The 24,615-nt window shown below is 44.3% G+C and overlaps 1 protein-coding gene across 4 annotated transcripts in view; it reads right to left on the bottom strand.

Annotated features, from left to right (window-relative positions):
* The window catches only part of cadps2 (Ca++-dependent secretion activator 2), a 335,426-nt gene that overhangs the window by 170,018 nt on the left and 140,793 nt on the right, over positions 1-24,615 (bottom strand). For all 4 annotated transcript variants that reach the window (XM_049574196.1, XM_049574198.1, XM_049574197.1 and 1 more), the window contains exons 4-6: positions 9,324-9,404; positions 7,459-7,692; positions 6,922-7,043 (exon numbers count right to left, since the gene is read on the bottom strand). In XM_049574196.1, the coding sequence (XP_049430153.1) occupies positions 6,922-7,043; positions 7,459-7,692; positions 9,324-9,404 (437 nt within the window). The remainder of the gene's footprint in view (positions 1-6,921; positions 7,044-7,458; positions 7,693-9,323; positions 9,405-24,615) is intronic.

Raw genomic sequence — 24,615 nt, 5'->3', positions numbered from 1 at the left:
TGCGTCCCCAAACCAGTCATATTGCACTTACAGTTTACGTCCATGTCTGTAAAAACATGGATGTTTCACACTCTTCTTTCCCGCTCTGCGGCACTGGATTCAATCAGCACAGTTTTAAGGCGGACACCCAAGATTAGCGTCACCCGTTCAAGTATCTGACCAAAGTTATCACCTTCTGTTCCTAGATAAGGACATTAAGTGATGGCCGGCAAAGTGCCGACATGTTCTCCCCATGTCAGCGTGGGTTTCCTCCAGGTGCTCTGACATGTTCTCCCTGTGTCAGCGTGGGTTTCCTCCAGGTGCTCTGACATGTTCTCCCTGTGTCAGCGTGGGTTTCCTCCAGGTGCTCCCACATGTTCTCCATGTGTCAGCGTGGGTTTCCTCCAGGTGCTCCGACATGTTCTCCCCGTGTAAGCGTGGGTTTCCTCCAGGTGCTCCCACATGTTCTCCTTGTGTCAGCGTGGGTTTCCTCCAGGTGCTCTGACATGTTCTCCCTGTGTCAGCGTGGGTTTCCTCCAGGTGCTGCGACATGTTCTCCCCGTGTCAGTGTGGGTTTCCTCCAGGTGCTCCCACATGTTCTCCCTGTGTCAGCGTGGGTTTCCTCCAGGTGCTCCGACATGTTCTCCCTGTGTCAGCGTGGGTTTCCTCCAGGTGCTCCAACATGTTCTCCCCGTGTCAGCGTGGGTTTCCTCCAGGTGCTCCAACATGTTCTCCCCGTGTCAGTGTGGGTTTCCTCCGGGTGCTCCCACATGTTCTCCCTGTGTCAGCATGGGTTTCCTCCAGGTGCTCCCACATGTTCTCCCTGTGTCAGCGTGGGTTTCCTCCAGGTGCTCCCACATGTTCTCCATGTGTCAGCGTGGGTTTCCTCCAGGTGCTTCAACATGTTCTCCCTGTGTCAGCGTGGGTTTCCTCCAGGTGCTCTGACATGTTCTCCCTGTGTCAGCGTGGGTTTCCTCCAGGTGCTCCCACATGTTCTCCCTGTGTCAGCGTGGGTTTCCTCCAGGTGCTCCCACATGTTCTCCCCGTGTCAGCGTGGGTTTCCTCCAGGTGCTCCCACACGTTCTCCCCGTGTCAGCGTGGGTTTCCTCCAGGTGCTCCTACACGTTCTCCCCGTGTCAGCGTGGGTTTCCTCCAGGTGCTCCCACACGTTCTCCCCGTGTCAGCGTGGGTTTCCTCCAGGTGCTCCCACATGTTCTCCTTGTGTCAGCGTGGGTTTCCTCCAGGTGCTCTGACATGTCCTCCTTGTGTCAGCGTGGTTTCCTCCAGGTGCTCCAACATGTTCTCCCTGTGTCAGCGTGGGTTTCCCCCAGGTGCTCCGACATGTTCTCCCTGTGTCAGCATGGGTTTCCTCCAGGTGCTCCGACATGTTCTCCTTGTGTCAGCGTGGGTTTCCTCCAGGTGCTGCGACATGTTCTCCCCGTGTCAGTGTGGGTTTCCTCCAGGTGCTCTGACATGTTCACCCCGTGTCAGCGTGGGTTTGCTCCAGGTGCTCCCACATGTTCTCCCTGTGTCAGCGTGGGTTTCCTCCAGGTGCTTCAACATGTTCTCCCTGTGTCAGCGTGGGTTTCCTCCAGGTGCTCCGACATGTTCTCCCCGTGTCAGCGTGGGTTTCCTCCAGGTGCTCTGACATGTTGTCCCCGTGTCAGCGTGGGTTTACTCCAGCGTTCTTGAGTGAGTGAGTTCATCCTTGAGTCCAAATAGATGTTTGTGCCGAATTTGAAGAAAGTCCCTCATGGCGTTCTGTATTTAGATACTGTGTTCATGAGAATAGGATGTCGGAGGACCAAGCCAAAAACACAATGCCTCCAGCAGCGGCTGTTGCCGGCACAGAGGTTTAAATATTAATACTGTTACACTTCATATTATTATCTGTTGTTGAGCCCGATCAGAGAAATGGTTGTGCCCCGGGTCACAAGGAAAACATGTGGAAACACTGAGTGAAGACAGAACCAAATAATCAACAAGCGTGTTCACATGGGATGTCAGACAGAGTGAAATGTTCCTGAGGTCAGAGAAGTGAACACTGTCATGAAGTTAGGACTCACTGTTTACAGCAACATCCACTGTTTACCTCATGACCATATGGTCATATGAATGTTACATGCTAAGCCAAAGCACAGCTGCACTGGAAATCCTAACTTAGTATGACAGACATGATTCCTGAGGAACCTGAAGGTCAGAGAGGTGGACTTGCGACCAGAAGCTCCCTGAGTATCCTGATCTCTGGACAGGCCGGTCGGTCTGTGTGGGTGCTTGCATTCCCTCATTATCTCGGGTCACAAGGAAAACATGTGGAAACACTGAGTGAAGACAGAACCAAATAATCAACAAGCGTGTTCAAAAAAAAAAAAAAGGAAAAAAAAAGGACCTGGCTCTTGAGGAAACAACCCTAAAGAAACAAAAAACGCTATACTGAAGCTAAGCTGTACCTTTAGCTCCCATTAGCCTCAGCTAGTTAGCTACAAGTTAGCCCAACCTACACAAAAAGTCCAGTAAAGTCTGACAGTGTATGGCTGAGCCTGACAAACTAAGTGTGAGATTCTGTGTTAATTTGCTAATCATGTTAACCATTAGTGTATTAAAACAGCTAAACATGGCCGCAGTGGTCGAACACGGTACTGCAATAAGACATCCCATGCAGCCCAAAAAGCCTTTTTCCTATTTTTCCCAAACTACTGACAGGGCTCCTCCATCTGCAAACAGCTGAAATATTATCAGATAATTGTTGCACAATGAATTCTATCTAATTTTATATTTATTAGTACGCGTGACAGCAAGAAGAGCTCCTGTGTTTGTTTTATGTTGAACAACAAGTAAAACACAAAAATAGAATATTTAATCCCCAACTGCTTCACAAGAACAGGATCAGTGACAGGAAATTGGTACAGGAGATGAGGAGCATGCACAGTTGACACACAGCTCTGCATACAGTCGGTGCAGTGACGAACTTTGGGGCGAGCAGATGAACATTACGTCACACAGACCAAAGCGGACCCTCGCAGACAATTAAATTGGCTTTCAGCACGGCAGCTTTGTTATTCTAGTATTCAGCTCAAAGGTCATCTGAGTCCAAGTCCTGCTGAAGAGTTGAGCCCGACAAGCTGAGAATCTGAGATGTCCTGAAAAGGCCACCGTACAGAGAATAAAACCTTTGGATTTAAGTCACAGTACGACCTCTCCTCAGGACAAACTTCACATTTTATATCCCACCAACAGTGAGAATAGAGATGCTCCCACTGTTTAGTTTTCTGGTGTGTAATGAACATTACAGCCTCACAGGGGCCACAAGTCTGCACACACACCAGACGAGCTCATAAACCTGCTTCCTGTCGAGTCCCAGGTGAGACTCAGTCCCTGATTGGATGTAATGAAAAACATCAGAGGTCTGACTGGGACTGCAAACAGAAACATAAAGAGGGTTTGGAGCTCAGCTGGGCTTTCCTCCAGAAACCAGTGTGTGTGTGTGTGTGTGTGTGTGTGTGTGTGTGTGTGTGTGTTTTGTATGTGATGAGGAGACACCGACTCCCATCACTGTTACATAACAAGCTCATCTTCTCGCTGTATCAGCCTGTGCTGCAGAATGAGAAACATCGCCCAGGGCGGGTGATACTGGTGTTTGTGGGAGCTGAGGGTCACCCTTCCCCCGTTACATAAAGCGTAGGGTTCTTCTTCTGTCTACGATCCACAGAGCACTGCTTGCATTTCAAAGCTGTGTCTCTGCTGTGATTCAGTTTCAGGTAACCGTGTTAAGGAGGCTTTTCACCGACGTCTGCGTGTTCATTTCATCTTCAAAAGCTCAGACGGTAATCCAATTAGGAGTCAAGAGTGAAGCACAGCAGGCTGTAAACATGAAGCTTCCAGTAAACTAAGTAACAGCTCTCAACACTGTTCATGTCTCTAATTCAGCCTTTAGGTGTTTTTATGCTGTAACACCATATTAAGCTGCTGCAGGGCTGATTCAGGAGATACAGCGCTGCAGCAGCTGAAGGCAACAGGTTTGAGTGCTTTAAAATCAACAGCTAGAAGAAAGTGTAAATCCAAAATTAGAGGGTGTAAGTTCATTTAAACCTCAGAATCAGTTTGTTTTGACAAAATTATTTCAACTCAACTGCTTCAAAAGCCTTTTTTACCATTTATTCATTCATCCATTTTCAACTGCTTATCCGAAACCGGATCGTGGGGGCAGCAGGGTGACCCAAGTATTCAAGACACCATTCTTCCCAGCAACACTGTCCAGTTCCTCCTGGTGGACCGAGGCGTTCCCAAGCCAGATGAGATATATAATCCCTCCAGCATGTTCTGGGTCTGCCCCGGGGCCTCCTACCAGTGGGACGTGTCCAAAAACACTAGGGCTGTAGTTTCCTGGTCGATTATTTGGTCGATATGCTCCGTCCAACCAAATTGGTCAAATAATCGCCATGTTACCTTCATAAGGAGAAAAGCGCTACATCAACAGCTTTCCAGGATTAGTCTATTATTTCCTGTGGTGGGAGGACAGGCTAAGTTACCTGTGAAAATGGTGGTGTTTTGTGGGGAAAATGTGTCCAGATAAAGACAAGTGTTTGTCTGTCAATGCTGCGAGTGATAGTGAAGCTGATTTGTGTACTTGTGTTTGAAACTGTCTCTATTAAGCCATGTTTAATGTGTGTTTAATGTGTGTTTTGAATCAACTATATAAATAAAGTTTGATTTGAACTAAACTTTACAGCACTTAACACAGTCCTCCACTGCCGACTAGTGTTTTGGAGGTGTAACTGCAGAGTGACACAGACACACCACCGCACAAGTAAAAATAATGTGCAGATTTTTTTTCTTCCCACAACTAATCGATTAGTTCAAGATTATGTGCGACTTTAGTCGACCAAGATTTTCTTTGGTTGACTACAGCCCTAAAAAAACACCTCTAACAGGAGGTGTCCAGGAGGATCCTGATCAGATGTTGAACCACCTCAACTGACCCCTTTGGACTTGAAGGAGCAGCAGCTCTACTCTGAGCTCCCTCCAGACTTCTCAACCCGTCTCTAAGGCTGAGCTCAGACTCCCCACGGAGGAAACTAATTTCAGCCGCTTGTATCTGCGATCTCATCCTTTCGGTCACTACCCAGAGCTCATGACCATAGGTGAGGGTTGGGACATAGATGGACCAGTAAATCAAAAGCTTTGTCCTCTGGCTCAGCTCCTTCTTCACCACAACGGTCCACAGCACTGGATTCACTGCAGACACCACGCTAAACCACCAATCCATCTCATGCTCCATTCTACCCTCACTCAGGAACAAGACCCCGAGATACTTGAACTCCTTTGCTTAGGGAGTAACTCTCTCCCAACCCAGAGGGGCAATCCACTGTTTTCCAGCAGACAGCCATGGCCTCAATCTTAGAGGCGCTGATTCTCATCCCTTTTTATAATACACAGTATATCTTAACTTCCTCTCTAATATCTATTTTATAGTGCTGTGAAAACATCAAACAGCTGTATTTATTCAAGTCTTTAAAAAGATTACACTGGAAAAAATGATGAGAGCTTTATAATTAACCTTCACCTAGGGTGACCATATTTTGATTTCCAAAAAAGAGGACACTCGGCCGGCCACGACATAGCCTACTTAAATGATACTCGCAGTTTACTCAAAGATGCCTTATAATTTTAATATATTTAAAGTTTATATGTATGGATAGAAAATTCAGTTATATTACAAAATAATATCTCTCAAAGACAGAAATTCAGATAGGCCCCTATAGATAGGGGACACATACACACACTAGAGTGTGGCGATCCGGACGCTACCCGACGGGTCGGCCGGGTTCGGTCAAAAATGTAGCTATAAATTGTATTCGGGCTCGGGTCGGATTCGGTCAGCTTTCAGTGAAAATGTAGTGTAAAAATAAATAAAATCCTATTGTCTGTCCTGTTTATTGCTTTACGTGACAACACCTGAACATAACACACACACACACACACACACACTGGCTGTTTGTTTCTACCTCTCTCCTCGCTGGAAGTCTCGGACCTCCAGCCGCCCGCCTCCGCCTTGATTAAACACTGAAAATAAAATAAAAGAGGGAGACAGGTTTTTCCTATTTTATCTTATTTTGTTATATTTCTACCTCTGCCCTCACTGGAAGTGTCGGACCTTCCACCGCCTGCTCCCGTCTCAAACATGGAGGTGTCCCTCTCCACAGAGCACCCACGGTGCACGCCCGGCCTGTTAAATAGCCTGTAACAACTGTGTGACACAAACTCAGTGCTTTGGTCATTAAATAATGTCGGGCTCAGTTCGGGTTTGGACAGAAATATGCGGCCCGTGCCGCACTCTAACAAACACACACAAACACACGGAAAACCAGACATTATCATCAGTTTATAAAACCCCCGGACACCCCAGACGGGACGTGAAAAGTGGACATGTCCGGGCAAAAGAGGACGTTTGGTCAGCCTACCTTCACCCAGTACTCATTTTTACCGAAGAGAGCTTGAATGCATCATAATGTAACCCAGTGCAACCTCCGTCAGCTGTTGGTTTTGGCAACTAGCTGCTAACAGCTAACAGGTAATGTAACTGGCTCTCATGCTGCTGATGTCGACACACGTTTGTTGCTCCCAGTGTAGCTTTATAAGGAAACAATGGGGTGCCTCCCGTGGGTCGCTGATTATTGTGACCTTGCTTGAACGTTTAACCTTCACTGTGCAGAATGATGTATGTGCAGAGTTTGACAACAAAACTCCTTTTTTCACATTAATGTGTTGAAATGGGAGAGTTTCTGTGCGCTCACGTTGAACTTCAGTTCAAGACACATAAATAGGCATGAAAGGATTTTGTGACACCATAACTAGTTTGATAACCAATTGTGATCCAAGATGCAGTGCAATGTGACGATTGATTTTTATGTTTTAACCACAGCAGGAGGAGGTAGAACTCACTGTGGTCTGGAGGCTTCAGCTTGGTCTGTCTGCAGCTTCTCTCCTCCCTCCACCTCCATGGTGCAGTAAACGATCCGGTTCGGAGCCACAGACTTCAGACCCTGGACCTCCACAATCACAATCTGAAAACACCAGCAGAGAATTACAAAACATGGTACCTCTTCACACTACTTGTTTCATGCGTGTGCCATTTTTTTTCTCTGAATGATACTGTCTGCAGAATATCAAAAAACTTGAATTTAGAAATTTGTATTTGTATAGAAGGTGACATCTTTACGTTAAGTCTTTCTATCCAATCAACCATCTAAAACTCAGTTTACTTCAAAGATGATTTAAAGGATTAATAAATGATCAGCATTGGTGCCAATGACTGTCAGTAACTGTCAGGATTTTATGCATTGCTACCTCATCTTTTCTTGTATTTTTTCTTAACAGGAAAACTAAATTAACATGTCACGTGTCATGAAATCATACAATAGTTCCAGCAGTTATCTTTTCAGCCAACTACCAGGAGAACAGATCAGTTAAGACTCAGACCTCCAGAGTAAACGACAGCACGACATCAGACTTGGACAGGATGTCCCCCTCATCTCCCATGTCCAGGAAGGAGTTGTTCATGGAGGAGCGTTTGAGCTTCTGTTTGAAGTCTGGACCTCCTTTGGACACTGGCAGACTCTCCAGGTTCGCCATGAGAAGATTGACTGCAGAACGCAGCTCCTCCACGTAGAGAGGCTCCATATCAGCAGATACAAACTTTGGGTATCTTCTCTCCTGCGGGACGGACAGTCAGACGCAGTTCATCACCAACACATTCCCTTCACAGCAACTTCTTTCACCAGTTGGGAAGAATTTTTTGGCGGTTAAAAATCTGACGCCAGCAGAAAGAAGACAGAGTTCCAAACTTTGTTTTATCTACAACTCTGCTCTCTGTTTTACAAAAAAATATAACAAGACTTTTAGTTGTTCTAGTCAGGATATATTCTTCTATTTGTGCTGTTTTTGATTGCCCTGTATGTGAAAAGGAGCCAGTTGACAAAGAAACACTGTTCATGAAGGAGAAAATTTAATTGGGGAAAAAAGTGTTGTTAGTCTACTGGGTGGTGGATAGTGGACAATTAGGGTTTTTTTTCTGTTAGTATGTGAAGAGAGATGTGCATCTATTTTTACAATCAACAAAGGCCAGTCTAGAGAGTCAAGTGAATTGATTAAGTCTGGAAAATAAAAGCATGATTTTAGCAAAGACATTTTTTAGCTGCATTAATAGATTTGTTGTCCACTTGAGGTCAGCAGAATGAAAAATATGTGGCTCTTTGACAGCTTCATGTTCCACTTTCCTCACCAGCTAGTCGTTAAAGCCCTGTTTCCATCGAGCAGTACGGTTCAGTTCAGTTCGGTAGGTTTTTTCTCTGCTTCCACCGTGTAAAGTTGTGAATGGTACCAACAGAAGCGTTCCTTAGCGTGCCCGTGTTTGGTCCCCCCTCTGTTGGGGTACCTAGCACGCAGATCTGGTACTAAAAGGTGGAGCTAGAAACCCTGCAGTCTGATTGGTCAGTAGAGGACGCTCACTCTGGTTTAAGGTGGAACGTTAACTTGTAATGTTACTCAATGCATGAGTTGATGACGTGAATCCATCAGCACACCTTAAATTTCACTGTGACAACTTTGACCATCACTTTAGTTTTTATATGACACACACTTTTAGTAATGACTTTAAAAATATAGATTCATTTGGAGCGGATTATGTGAAGGTCATATATTCTAATCCTCACTTCCTGTGGGCTACAGCAACACTAAACCCCTGAGCTTGCCTGAGAAGGACTAAATGCACAAAGCTGCTATTTTGAAATATCCCATGGAGAGAGACTCTCACTGCAGCCTGTTCTATTTTGTTGTGAAAATGTGGGCGTGCAGCCTCGTTCTGTGGACGATAAACCAGGTGCAGACTTCCATCTGTGTCACCGCTGATGAGGAAATACAGCGAGTGCTGGACGGAGCAGTGAGTGACAACAACCCCGCCCACATTTAAGAGGACTGTCTGAACACACCGAGGGTCTAGGTAGCATGTCTGAAGGCTTACTGCTGGTTCCAAAGGTGCTGGACTGAAAGGGTTTGGTGGAGACGGGGCTTAGCTGTGTCCGTCTGCTGTGTGGTGCTGAGCAGGGAGTGTAAAGTGGGTTTATCAGAGCTTGTTCTGCTGAAAACAGCTGCCTACTGCTGCTGCTGTTGGAAACTCAGAGACTGAACCAGACAGTAAAAGTAAAACCAAAACGGTGAGCTAGAAGAGGCTGAAAAGCTCCATAGAGCTCTTCTCTCTGGTCACTTTTCACATTAAGCAGTCAAATTAAAATACTGAATAGTGCAGCTTTAAAAATGATCTAACACGTTGAGTTCGGGTTTCTCACCCTGGCAATCTTCTCGGCCAGCTGTAACCTTCCGTCCAGCTCTCTGCGGATCTGAGCCGCCTGCTCGTCCACGTTGTCCAGCTGAGAAAGAAAAAACATAAACATTAAGTTTCATCAGTCAGCCAATCAGAAAGCTGCAGAATCAATAAAGCAGTCAAAAGGTGAAGGACAGACACAGCAGGACAGGTCTACTCCGGAGAAGTAGATTTTAAAGGAAGCTCAGTTTTGCATTGATCAACCAGTTAGCAGCTATGGTGGTTATGAACGACAGTAATTAGCCAATTAGTGAGTGAGGGTCTGAGATCAGCTGTTCAGCCACTTCATTGTGTCTCTCAACCAGTTACAGAGAAGAGAAGCTGTTTGATTGATGTCAGAGTTCATGCTGCAGGTCATTCAGCTGCAGTTCCTCTAATGTCCACAAGATGCTGCTACATATATCTCTCTGACTGTATTAAAGTCAATGGGAAAACTTTTTTTTTCCCCTCACAAATTTTTCATCTATTGTGTCTTTTTGGCTGGAAAGAAATTAGGACATCATTTTACTATCATAGTCCATCTGATAACATGTAAATCACATAAAAGGACTTTTTTTTTGTTTGTTTTTAAAGAAAAGAAATTCAACATTTTAATTTATATCAAGTTAACTTTTAAAACGTTTAAATCAGCAAACATAAAAACATGTCAATGAATAAATCATGTTGCGTGACCCACTGTCTCAGCCCTGGGATAGTCTGGAGACCTGTTCAGGATATACCCCGCCTCTCGCCCAATGTCAGCTGGGATAGGCTCCAGCTTCGTCCTCTGTTGTTCTAAGCTTTGAAATGTCTCATCCCGCTGTGAGCAAGAGTATTGTTATTAATAAAACAGCAGAGTAAACTTAATAATTTGGTGGAAGTGAAAGGGAAGTTGGTACTGTAAAGCTCCTGTTCACTGTCCCCACTGTGGTTTCACCTTCACCACAGAGAGCTGTGCCGTTTGAGCAAGACACCGTCCAACAAGTCATCTGTTAAACTTGATGTCAGCGAGACTCAAAGAGGAGATGAAAGCAGAGGGAAAATTGAAGGAGGTTTGCTTACTGGGCAGAAAACAGCGCCTCGTTACACAAATCTGTGATGAGCAGAGGCGTCTAAAATGACAATCAGAGATAAAACAGCTCTGATGGAAGCTGGCCTGAAGCCAAAGAGACAAGTGGAACCTTCAGAGCCGATAACAGAGAGAAAAGATAAGCTGTTTAATTTGAGACTGTTTTAAAATGGGTCCCAGAAAATCAGTTTTAAAAATCAGCCGTCAGTGTCTCAGTTACAGCGACTGCAAACTTCCTTTAGTCACACTGAGGAGTTATCCAGACCTGCAGCTTGAGAGGAAAACGCTGAGCAGCAAGTCCTCAACTAAAAATCAAACTGTGCCACAACTGCAGACCACACCCTCAGGTGGAAGGACCGAGAAATTCATCATGTTTTTATTCTGTTGGAAAACTGACTCACACTGACACCATCCACTGCAGCGCTCTTCATGTTTCTGTTTGTAGAAAACCAGTCAGTATCTGGTGTGACCACCATTTGCCTCACGCAGTGCAACACATTCCTTCGCATAGAGTTGATCAGGTTGTTGATTGTGGCCTGTGGAATGTTGGTCCACTCCTCTTCAATGGCTGCGCGAAGTTGCTGGATATTGGCAGGAACTGGAACACGCTGTCGTATACGCCGATCCAGAGCATCCCAAACATGCTCAATGGGTGACATGTCCGGTGAGTATGCTGGTCATGCAAGAACTGGGATGTTTTCAGCTTCCAGGAATTGTGTACAGATCCTTGCAACATGGGGCCGTGCATTATCATGCTGCAACATGCTCCTCAGGATCTCGTCACGGTATCTCTGTGCATTCAAAAATGCCATCAATAAAATGCACCTGTGTTCGTTGTCCATAACATACGCCTGCCCATACCATAACCCCACCGCCACCATGGGCCACTCGATCCACAACGTTGACATCAGCAAACCGCTCACCCACACGACGCCACACACGCTGTCTGCCATCTGCCCTGAACAGTGAAAACCAGGATTCATCCGTGAAGAGAACACCTCTCCAACGTGCCAGACGCCATCGAATGTGAGCATTTGCCCACTCAAGTCGGTTACGACGACGAGCTGCAGTCAGGTCGAGACCCCGATGAGGACGACAAGCATGCAGATGAGCTTCCCTGAGACAGTTTGTGCAGAAATTCTTTGGTTATGCAAACCGATTGTTGCAGCAGCTGTCCGGGTGGCTGGTCTCAGACGATCTTGGAGGTGAACATGCTGGATGTGGAGGTCCTGGGCTGGTGTGGTTACACGTGGTCTGCCGGTTGGATGTACTGCCAAATTGTCTGAAATGCCTTTGGAGACGGCTTATGGCAGAGAAATGAACATTCAATTCACGGGCAACAGTGCTGGTGGACATTCCTGCAGTCAGCATGCCAATTGCACGCTCCCTCAAAACTTGCGACATCTGTGGCATTGTGCTGTGTGATAAAACTGAACATTTCAGAGTGGCCTTTTATTGTGGCCAGCCTAAGGCACACCTATGCAATAATCATGCTGTCTAATCAGCATCTTGATATGCCACACCTGTGAGGTGGGATGGATTATCTCAGCAAAGAAGAAGTGCTCACTAACACAGATTTAGACAGATTTGTGAACAATACTTGAGGGAAATGGTCTTTTTTGTGTATAGAAAATGAAAAGTGGGAGCAAACACAAAAGTGTTGCATTTATATTTTTGTTCAGTGTAATTAAAAGTGAGGGTCAGTATCATGGAACAAGACACAATAAAGCAGATTACTGGTGAACTTTACTCAGAACAAGGCTTTGAGCCCCGTCTGTATGGTGGTGTGATGACTGGCGCAAGCAGTTCTCTGACCATTTAGTATTTTCTTGACTTTGAAATTCTCTTTGCCAAACGAGGAGAGGGTTAGAGGGTTAGAAACTGAAGCCAACACTTAAGTGCCAAAAACTGCAGTTTGTCAAATGACCACTTGAGGCTGGCTCAAGAAGCGAGTCAACCTCCAGTGACCCTAATGTTAAAATAGCACCTGAGAGAGATTAATTACATTTTCTGCAGTGGCCATATTTTTAAAATAGTTATTTAATAAATAATTTGTTTATTTAAAAAAAAAAAAAAAAGGTCAGGCCTGACATCCGCTGCCTAATTGCTGAGAGATGGAGATTTGTTCATGGATGATTTGACAGGTCTTATCTCAGTTCAGTCAACAAAATGTTTCAGAAACCTGGTGGTGTGGATCCATGTGCAGAGACACTCTGACATCCACAGATGAAAACTAATAGACACGTTTAGTCATTCTGCAGTCGTTACTGATGAGGTCTGCTGACAAGAGTCCTAATTAACTCAACACTGTGAGGGAAGAAAAGGGAATTAATTTTCAGAGTGATGGAGGTCAAACCAGCGTGCACATGTCAGACACATAAACTAGTTTTTGTGTTTCTCACTTAAAGCTGCAGTGGGCAGATTCATTTTGGCCCACAATAAACTTTTAGCATCTTGTAATTCAAGTGGACTGAGAGGAAACTAGAATTCTGCACCTCCTCTTGGCTCTGTTTTCAGGCTTTTGACTTCACCAATCACAGGCCATTTCACAACTAACTGGAGCTAACCTTCTAACTGGAGCTGATTCTCACAGCTGCAGCTTCAAGTTCATGTTTATGTAGCCAACGTTAGTGAGAGTCTCAAATTGCCATGTGTCCTCCACCTCACTCCCCGCTGCTACAGACCACCTCATCAGTCCCAGTCAGAAGCCGCAGCATTCCAAATCCAGCCAACAATAACCTCAGCTCCAGAGGACAAAACAGTCCTGACTCCCCACTGGATCAGTAAACTTTCTGTTGCTGCCATTACACAGGTTAGACCTGGAACTGTCGCTGGCCACCAGCCCGCTGTGACACTAGGTGCTAGAGGGTTGGCACTGGTTAAAGTATGGCAGCTACAGCCACAGTTTGAAGGCTGTCTTGGAGCTGCTGTCCGCTCTCCTTCTGGGGAAACAGTCCAAAGCTGTGGGGAGCGAAGTGGAGGGACCGTGGGGCGGCTCGCAGCCAAGTCTTGTCTCATTTGTGGTTTGATAAACAGAGAGAGCAGGGCAAGGAGGGGCTGAGCGAACACAATGAAATAAGATAAAGCAAATCAAAGTATGGGAAACACTGGGTAGCTGAATGAAGCGCGTGCACATGCCTGTTCTCTGGTAGGAGGGGCTTAGGACAGAGATGGGAGAGCCTCTCTTTTATTTAGCCCACTCCAGTTTTAGTGTTTATTCCCTGAAAGGAGGCATTAAGACAGGTTTATGCTTTAATTAAAAATTAATATTAATACAGCATAGGCTTGTGCCGATTTCCGGTTTAACCGGTTCGGTCCGGTTTAAGAGCTCCACCCGGTTTAATTCACGTCAACTGGATAAACCGGAGGAGGAAAAAAAAAAAGCTTTTCACATCGGCAGCATGTCAAGGGACTATATTCAACTTATCTTGCATTGTAATATGCATTATGACAACTTTCCTCAGGGACCGCCCTTCATTGGTTTAAATCCTATCTGTCTGATCAATCCTTTTCTGTGGCTGTTGGCCCTCATAAATCAGAGTTTGCCCCCCTTTCTTGCGGGGTGCCCCAAGGTTCAGTGCTTGGGCCTATCCTCTTTACGCTATACATGCTCCCTCTCAGAGATGTCATCAGCAATTTTGAAGGTATCTTGTACAATATGTATGCAGATGACCTCCAGTTATATTTTTCTGATAGGACCGATGGAATTGACTCACTGTACGATTGTATGAATGTAATCAAAGGGAAATTTCGGTTTATTTCAACCTGTCTCCTATCGTCCTAAATTTGTTTCAAGTCACTAGTGACATAGCCGTAGCGTCAGACCTGTTAAAACTTAATTGAACGTGCATCCTTTCAAGTGCAAAGTTAGTCCACTAAACAAGCTTTTTTTCCACAAAGACCGCCTCATATCGTTAGGATAAATGTCAGAGAACATATAGAAAACAACATGTAAACATGTTGTCTGACCTTACCGGTGTGCTGCCATGTTTGTTTACCATTTAGCTAAGGGTGCAACCGGTCCCATTCCTTGCAACAGAGGCATTCCTCTTCTGTGGGCACTGGGGCACAGCATTCACAGGTACACCACCAATCTCCAGAGCTACGCAGCCTTGCAGCAGCCATTCCTCCTCTCTCGTCCTCTACCTGTTGCGCCTCTCTCTCTCTTCTCCTCCGTTCTTCAATTTCACGAAGCTCTTCGTCAGTGTATTCTGGCTCAAATAAATAAACGTTCAATTAAGTTTTAACAGGTCTGACGCTACAGCTGTATCTAGGCTAACGGCTAAAATGCTAACTATTATTTCTATGTCACTAGTCACTTGAAACAAATTTAGGACGATAGGAGACAGGTTGAAATAAACCGCAATTTCCCTTTAAGGACTGGATGTCTTCTAACTCCCTTCAGTTGAACGCAGCTAAAACTGAGATTTTAATTATTGCACCTGACGCCTCAGCATCTAAAGTGGCCAGCTGCTCAGGGTCCCTCAGTGCAAATGTGTGCCCCAAGTTGAGAAACCTTGGGGTCACATTTGATCAGGCCATGCTCTTCAATGACCACATCAAAACTGTCACTCGCTCCTGCTTTTTCCACCTCAAAAACATTTCCAAACTCAGATCCATGTTAACTTATTCCGAGCTAGAAATGATCATCCATGCTTTTATTTCCTCACGTCTGGATTACTGTAATTCTCTTTTCACCTGTCACAATAAAACTTCATTAGACCGCCTCCAGCTCGTCCAGAACGCTGCTGCCAGGCTTCTGTCCAGATCTCCTAAGTTCACTCACATCACTCCAGTCCTGACATCCCTGCACTGGAGGATCCAGCACAAGATTCTAACCATCATTTACAGAGTCCTCCATGGTCAAGCACCTGTATACTTGACGGATCTGGTGTCCTTTCACTGTCCTGTCAGGTCACTGCGGTCCGCTGAAGGCCACTTACTTACTGTCCCTCACACAAGATTAAAGACGAAAGGTGATAGAGCCTTTAAGGCTGTTGCACCGAAATGGTGGAATGCACTACCTCATGAGCTGAGAGCGGCCTCTTCCATGGACATTTTTAAAAAGCAGTTAAAAACACATCTGTTTAGGCATGTGTTCCATTAATTGTCCATGTTATCATCTCTGTATTTCGCTGCACTTTACTTTTTATTTGTTTTTGTGCATTTTGCATTGTTTCTGTTCTGTTGTATTTGTTGTATTTTATCTTGTGAAGCACTTTGTGAGTCCTCTCTGTGAAAAGTGCTATATAAATAAAATTTACTTACTTACTTACTTACAACACAGTAACGAGGGAGGGAGTTAGCAGTCATTTGCCCTAGTAACCCGTTTCCACTGAAGAAGTTCCTGGCACTATTTGGGGGGCTGGAACTACAACAGGAACGTCCTCTCGCTCAGCCCTCTCAACCGCCATGTCTCCACTGAGAGAGCGGAGTCGGAGGAAGGTTCCTTGGTGTCCTTCTGCGTCTTCTTCTTCTTGTGTAACCTTGTATTGGTGGTTAATACAGCATCACCACCACCTAGTGGATTGGAAGCGCATTACACCTATAGTGGGCTTTTATTGGGAAAAATAGCTCGAATGCGACCCCCAGTGGTAAAATTAGGTACATAATTCGATATATCAGTTAGGTTAGATATTTGGCTTTAAATCAAACTGGTTGGAAAATTTTCAAACCGGCACAAGCCTAATACAGCATCAATAACTGTATTAAATACTGTGTTACTTTCCTTCCTTTCAAATTTTAAGTCTGATACGGTTTACCGTTTTATAAATGTTTTAAGTGATGATGTTTTTGATTACAACTTCTCTATCTTTTTTGTTTGTATTTGGTTATTTATTTTGTATCATTTTGTTTTGTTTTGATGACTTTTAGTCATCAGTCATTTGCTGAATCTATCTCAATCATCCTTTGCCATCGTCTCCTTACCTTCTGTGTCTTAAACCAGTGGATGGAAACTTTCTGCTTGAAGGCCAGCTGAATGAAGCTCGGCTCCAGATACTCTATGATGATGAAAGTCATCACCCAGAGGCAGTTTGTGGAGCGTCAGTCAGTCAGCGGTGTGATTAACTTTGTGTGGTCAGAAAAACAACAGCTACATGTTGTTGCTTTGCATTCGTGGCTGTGTCTCTTGTTAATTACAGTCAAATCTAATTAACTGTACTGAGATAACAGAGTCAGTCCACCGCTAATCAAACTCTCTCTGTACAGCACGTTTCACTCAGCAGACACACACTTGAGAAGAATTTATATTTACTCCGAGCAATTAATAGATCTGAAATTCATTAGATCTTCTGTTGATTCATTTCCCTCCCCGTTAGATGACGAGAGAGACAATTACTGACACACCCACAGTTTGACCGCGTGTACTAAAATTAACAAGCAAACACACACACACACACACACACATGGATCAGAGTACACGCTGGCTTTGTTACCATGACTTCTATTATGTGGTCTTTGTTGGCAGCCTTTCTAATTCTGCCTCACAGAGCATTTCTATGACAACCAGCCTTCATGTGACTCCGTTAAAGTCTCTGCAACATGTCAGAGAGGCTGAATCCACAAACTGTTAAGACACTGACTTGAAGGCACATGCAGGAATGCTTCCGGTACGCTCTACAACACACTTAGATCATGTTTAGAGTTTAGACAGTGAGAATGGGGAGTGGAACCCTCGAGGTGTTCAGACTGAATGCAAAGAGGATTTTGGTGAAAACAAATTTGCAAGAGTGGAAATCATTAAAGGAGAGATTTGAGTGATTTCAAATTTTGACTCTGATGAAGACACATGGCATCGAAACGCTGGCCTCAGAGTTTGTTGCCTCTAGTCTGTGTGCTCCAGTATACTTTAAATCAAATCTCTGAGGTCTCTCCTGATACAAGATTGCCCACCTCTGAGATCACCAGCGTGGAGGTGGATGCCAGAGATGTGGGAGCTGGAGCAGTCCTTTTCCAGGGTGATGCATGGGGTGTAAGCCCTCTGCTACTTCTCCTGCAAGTTTAACTGACATCAAATGAGCCATTCAACAATAGAGAAGAAATGTCTTGCAATGCTGCTGGCCTTACAACAATTTGAAGTCTACGTGAGGTCCAAAGAAAAGACAAAGGAAGGAGGGCAGCGGCGTTCAAAGAGGTAAAAAATGTTAAAAACTGCAGCTGTTCTTTGGTCCTCGGCGAGGAAGCTTAATGAGGAAGAAGAAGAAAAGGCGGCCCAAGGCACTCTGGAAATTAAAAAGCTTTATTAAACAGGCTAGTTCATGTAGAACAGATAAAAATTGCCATCTACGTGAGGTTCACTTCGCAACCTGTGGTGGTTTACACGGACCGTAAACCTCTTGTGTGCCTATCACGTAACAGCAACCCACGTCTAATGAGGTGGGCGCTCATCACTTAGGAGCCAGTCAGCGTCTGGGGTATATAACGGCTGAGGAGCTGCTCTTCTGGTCTCTGTTTGCTGACGTGTTGCTTTGTTGGGGTGTTGGTGATCCTCTTTTACTGTTGGTCCAGAGCTCTGAATGACTCTTTGTAAACCTGAGAGACTGTTGTTAGATTAATCTGTGTTGAAGTACTGTTACTTGTTGAGCCAAATTTGTTGTTGTTAGACATGCCGTTGCCAAATTACAGTGATCTGTTAACAACTACTGCTTTGTTGTTCTTAAATTTAAAATTGTGAGGCTTCTGTCGCCTGTTGAGTTTCATCCATCCTACTTCATAACCCTAAAGTTCACTGCCAGGAGGCTCTGTGGGGGAGAGCTGCCATTTTTGTTGCTTTGTTTTTCTCTTGTTTTTTCATGTTTGGTTTGAGAGCTACCTACAGGATTGTACTATTTCTTTTTTTTCTAGCAGTCAGTTAGTTCTGTGGTTTGTTTGTTTGTGTATATATTATTCTTAAATCAGAATCAGAATCAGAAATACTTTATTGATCCCCGAGGGGAAATTATTTATGTTACAGGTGCTCCTTGCAAGAGAGGAAAGATACGTGAAAATATAAGAAATTTAAACAATAGTATTAACAAATATATAGTTAAATAAACAGGAATTATTAACAAACATGAACGCAAATATATATATATACATATATATATTGTAAACTGAACAAGATTATTTACACAAACAGAATATATACAGTCAGGGTGAATGGGGTTATTGCACAAGTTAAATTAAATTACTGCAGTGTGTGAAAAAGTCTCAGGGCCACTCAGAGGGAGGAGTTGTACAGTTTGATGGCCACAGGCAGGAATGATTTCCTGTGGCGCTCAGTGGTACATCTTGGTGGTATGAGTCTCCCACTGAAAGTACTCCTGTGCCTGACCAGCACATGGTGGAGTGGGCGTGAGACATTGTCCAAGATAGTTCGTAGCTTAGACAGCATCCTCCTCTCTGACACCACCATCAGAGAGTCACACTCTGTTCCCACAACGTCACTGGCCTTGCGGATCAGTTTGTTGAGTCTGCTGGCGTCCGCCACCCTCAGCCTGCTGCCCCAGCACACAGCAGCATAGAGGATAGCACTGGCCACCACAGACTCATAGACAATCCTGAGCATAGTCCGGCAGATGTTGAAGGACCTCAGTCGCCTCAGAAAACAGAGACGGCTCTGGCCCTTCCTGTAGAGAGTGTTAGTGTTCTTAACCCAGTCCAGTTTATTGTCAATGTGTACCCCCAGGTACTTATAGCTCTCCACAATGTCCACACTGACCCCCTGGATGGAAACAGGGGTCACCAGTGTCTTGGTCCTCCTCAGATCCACAGCCAGTTCCTTTGTCTTTGCCACGTTGAGCTGCAGATGGTTCTGCTCAACTATAGCAGAGTCATCAGAAAACTTCTGAAGATGGCAGGTCTCAGTGCGATAGCTGAAGTCCGTGGTGTAGAGGGTGAAGAGGAAGGGAGAGAGGACAGTCCCCTGTGGGGCCCCAGTATTGCTGACCACTCTGTCTGACATACAGCGTTGCAAGCGGACATACTGTGGTCTGCCAGTCAAGTAGCCTACAATCCAGGACACCAGGGGAGCATCCACCTGCATTGCTGTCAGCTTGTCACCCAGTAGAGCTGGACGGATGGTGTTGAACGCACTAGAGCAGTCAAAAAACATGACCCTCACAGTGCTCGCCGGCTTATCCAAATGGGCGTAGACATGGTTGAGCAGGTAGATGATGGCGTCCTCAACTGGGCCAATGTGTACATGAGTACTTTTGGTAGAACATGTTGATGTTAATACTGTACTTCTACTGATGTTTTGAATACAGGGCTTTAGTAGTATGGTTACTGAATGCTTCTTCCACCACTGACAGAGGCACAGGGACAATCAATGCAGCCCGAACAACAAATTCCTCAAGTGAAATATTGCAAAAGTGGATCAAGGTGTGATTTTAGATTTGAGGAGATGAACAATATCCGATGATTGTTAAACTATTGTCTCATACTTCTGCCGACATGCAACGTTCATGTCCACAGAAAGAATCTATTAAATATGAACTTTCGTGGAACTCAGGAAGATTTGTATTGAGCATGATGACATATAACTCTTTAAATAAGCTAACTATGATAATCCAATAATGAGAATTTAACTTTACCTTAAACAGTTAAAATAAATCAGTTATCAACACTGGAGATACAAACAGTCTTTGGATGGTTATAACTGAGCTCTCTCTGCCTGGCACAGCTGAATGTTAATGGACCAAAACAACAAGTTTCACAGACATTTCCTTTTGATGACTGTGTTCTTCACATTAGTCATTGCTTATAGTGGATTAGCAGTGACTAAGCAGCTTTCACATTTACAAAAGCCACAAACAGCGAGTGACTATTCATGTGCTGAAATTAAATGGTGTGGAAATGGACACAGCATGATCTGGAACGGTGCTGCTCAGTTCTGGAGGAAACAAACTGTACAATGTTCAGAAAGCTTTCATCCTGATCAGAAATAAAGACAGTCCAAAAAAAGGGTTAGGAGACGCAGACCTTTCTGGCTCTTTCTGTAAGCTGAAACCATTTCCCTCGGTGCAAGTGAAGCATTTATTTACTTTAATTTCGCAGATAAGAAACAATAAATTGTGACGACAATAAAGCCTCCACAAAAATAGCATTTTAAGTCTTGTGTGTGATTTATCCTGGCTTCATATGAGCAGGAGAAATCTCCTCTAGCTGCTAGGCTAATTTATATGTAATAATGTTAGCATGTTGTGTTTGTTTGGAAAACATGTTTAGTATAAGACAGTTGTTTTGCAGGTGAACAGCGACTAAGGCTAAAGTTAGCTAGCCAGTGAAGTCTGGAGGGTGGGGAGTGGGCACATTGTTTCTGCATGTTAATGGGGCGAGCCAATAAAAAGTCAAAAGTCAAAAGTCAAAAGGCCATATCTAGAAGAAAATACCAGTACTGTTGAAATCAGATATTGTTGATGACAAAACTGCACAACTCCTGTGCAGTGAAATTTGTGAAAATGATACCTCACTTTGGTGTGATAAAAATACCAAACTTGATATGAATAGAAATCAATGAGGCAAATACTGCACCCAGACTATTTCACTGCCTTTGTAAAACACTTTGTAAAATAGATTTTTTAGATGTGCTGTAAAAATACATCATCATTATTATCATCATCATTTTATTAGCATTTCTATTTCAGCAATTATCCAGAAACATTTTGTTTCCCATGTGTGCAGAACAGCCTCAGGGTCAAAGGAAAAGAAACCTTTCTTGTTACACCGCTGTCTTATTACAGACTGAACAACCAGCTGAGCACAAACGCAGCCGATCACAGACGCATCATCTGACAAAGAGACGAAAGACTGGCAGAGAAAAGACACAATTACACCCTGCCATCAGTTACAGCGACTATCAAAAGAAGCGTGGAGGAGGAGCAAGAAAAGACAAGAGGCATGGAGACTGGGTTAAAAAAAAGAAGATGAGAATGAGAGGAAAATGAAACACCAAAGAAGAAGACAGCGGCTCTGGGGCAGAAAGCAGATTTTCAGACAACATTGAGCTGCAGCCTGGAGCTGCTGGTAATTTATTAGAGTTTCATCTACCTGCCTCTTGCAGCTAATGAGAGACGACACACAGACAGAACCAAAACAGAAATCAATGGAGCCCTCCACAGCCAAGCAGGCCCCCTGTTTTGGGCTATAAGATCCATGAATAAAAGAACCAAATGGGTCAAAACACCAGGGAATATTGGGACTAAACAATGAGTGCCTAAGGCTGCGTTTACAACACCCCTGTTTGGTTTGGTGTGGTTTGCTCAGGTTGTGTGAAATCTGTCAAACCAGGCCTGAATATAATAGTTTGGTGCATTGCTGCTAGAAAAGCATGACGCAGTTTGAGGCACGACTGTCAACATTAAGCAAATGTTAAACAGAGACGTGTCTACAAGCAATCAAGAGCAATTTGGAGTTCAGAGTGTTGTTCAAGGACATTTACTGCTAGGGTTGGGTCGGTATGGAAAAAAAAAAAAACGGTCCGGTTATTGTGAAAAACCGCATCAAGTCGGTAATACTGGATTTTCGCCACTTGGGGGTGCAATTGACTCATTTAAAATAAAAAAACGACCTTAGGACAACAGAGTGACAGTAACAAGTTGTTTCTTTTATTCCTTACAAATAAATTTTGCAGCTTACTCAGTCAGTGCAAACAAGGGCTGCCTCCTTCGTCTGGCTCAAAGCCAAAGTGTTGCCGTAGTGGCGCATTTCTTGATTTCGTCCAGACTAAATTGTCCCCCATTATCGACTCCCCGTCACTATTAAACAAACTCCAGGCTACAGTAGAGGTGCATGCGCACTCGCACCTCCTAGCTCAGTCCCTGCCCCACCCCCCTCTTTCTCCTGCTTCCTGTGCGCTTGGTGAAGAGGCAGACACAGGTGCTCACAGACTCGGGCGTACTATAAGCGGAGCGGACTACGTGTAAAAATGTCCATGAAAAATCCCCGCGATGTGAAAAATACATGCCGAACAGTCTTTTGTGTGGCACTGGTGCGCAGAGCGGTGTCCGCGCGGTCGTGCAGACGTCCACTTTTACCAGGCGGACCTCCGTGGCGTCCGCTCTGCATACGTTCTGCCCGAGTGTGTGGTCCGGTCGGTCTCAAAAAATAAAACCCGGTCCAAGACGGAGTACCGGACCGAACTGGTATTACCGAGAACCGACCCAACCCTATTTACTACATGTACTCTAAACTGGAAGAGCCAGGGATTGAACAACCAACCCAATCTTACTGCCAGAATAAATGCTGCAGTGGTGCGTTACTACACACCACTCATATGTAACGTCTGTATATTATGTAGTGGATATGTTAAAACTTTATGATTCTTCACATCTCAACAATGCTGTGGTTAACGTGGTTATTTTTAGGCACAAAAACCACTTGGTAACAGTGAGGCAAAGATTTTTTGTTCGCTCTATGTTTTGGCTTAAAACACCCAGTTTTAGTGCCTCAATCACAGCCACTGAGGTCTCACAATTGCCACTGTATATGTTGCCAATGTCTTACTAAAATAAAAATATAAAAACGTTTGGTGACACAATGCCATGAATGGATTGCTAAAACAAAGTCAGTGTTGGTGCCACACTCTCTGCTGGTGGCACAATAACGACTAAAAATGATGCCGTTGTCTCACTAAATAAAACAACAACAACAACAAAACAGTTCTGGGTGGCACAGTCTCTGCTAGAAATGTCATCAATGTATCACAAAAAAAGAAGCTATTTTAAGTGGCACAATCCCCATTCAATGAACTAAAAAACACCCAATTCTAGGGCCACAGTCACAACTGCCGAGGTCTCGCAAAGACACAACCCATTTTGGAGGCAAAATCACTGCTGTAAATGTTACCAATGTCTTGCTAAAATCTAAAAAGTCAAGTTTTTGTGGTACAATGTCGCCAATGGATTGCTAAAACAAAGTCGTGTTGGTGTCACAGTCTCAGCTGGAAATGCCGCCAATGTCTTGTTTAAAAACACCTGATTAGTGGCACAATCACGACTGGAAATGCTGTCAATGCCTCACTGAAAAACACCATGGTTTGGTCATTGCTGCTGGAAATGTTGCTGATGTTTCTCTAAAAAACACTTTTGGGTGGCACAGTCAACTGAAAATGCTGCCGTTATCTTGCAGAAAACAGTTTTGGGTGGCATAATATCTCCTGGAAATGTCATCAACAGGCTGCTAAATGTGGTACAATCCCCACTTAAAATGCCGCTAATATTTTGCTTAAAAAAACACCTGGTTTTAGTGACACATTGCTGCAAGATATCCCTCCGATGTCCGGTTTTGATGGCACAATTGCTGCTGGAAACGCTGCTGATGTTTTGCTAACAAGTTGTTGTTGGTTTGCAGCTTGGCAGTCATCCCGTCTACGCCTCACGCCATCCACCATCCCCTCGACTTCCTGATGACAAAGTCAGCTAACACACATGTAACCACAATGTTGTCACTTTAGAAATGCTGATATGATATGAATCCTAGAAATAACATAACATACGTGTGGTTTGCAGAAACATACCCTGCCAACACTTCCCTCTGGCGACTGGCCTGACTAACGTTGTGATTAATGGCACCCAAAAATCAAAAACAACTGAAAATGGGTTTAGTTTCAGCACTGTATTCACAGCATCATCACGACTCAGAGCTCTGCACTTTAATGAAACATTTTGCCCTGTGGAGCACTGTCGACTATATATAACTCTGTGGTTTAATTATATTGTGTGTTATTCACACTTAAATATGAAGTGGGAGTTCAAACTGGCAGCATGCAGACCAAAAAACCAAAAGGTTTTCTGAGTGCAGTGTTGATGGACTCCCAAAATTCAGTGCTCAAGTGAAAGGGAAGAAGACGCGAGGCAAAGACATGCCATTTGTGTCTAAATTTAAGTCATGACTCAAATCTGAACACACAGACATAGCAAAGTAATCCACTGACTGTCGTCTGTACATCCACTGGTACACTGCAAAGAGCAACTTCTACTAGCTAACTGGGTAAACTTTAAACTGTAAACAAATATTGACTAAACAATGGGGTTCACTCTATGACAACATTTAACTTTAAAGGGATAGTAGAGATCTATTGAAGTGGGAATGTATGGGGTACCTATTCACAGAGAGAATACTACATATAGAAGATGTCAGTTGGTACGCCCCCTGTCTGGAGAAGCAGGCTGGAGTCCAAGATGGAAGCTAGGCATCTACTGCTCTTGAGGGGTCAGCAACAAAATGT

Source organism: Epinephelus fuscoguttatus, linkage group LG4 (genome assembly GCF_011397635.1).
Source record: "Epinephelus fuscoguttatus linkage group LG4, E.fuscoguttatus.final_Chr_v1".
NCBI lineage: Eukaryota > Metazoa > Chordata > Actinopteri > Perciformes > Serranidae > Epinephelus > Epinephelus fuscoguttatus.
The sequence above is the reverse complement of the archived record's forward strand: the minus strand, read 5'-3'. Positions and strand labels throughout refer to the sequence as shown.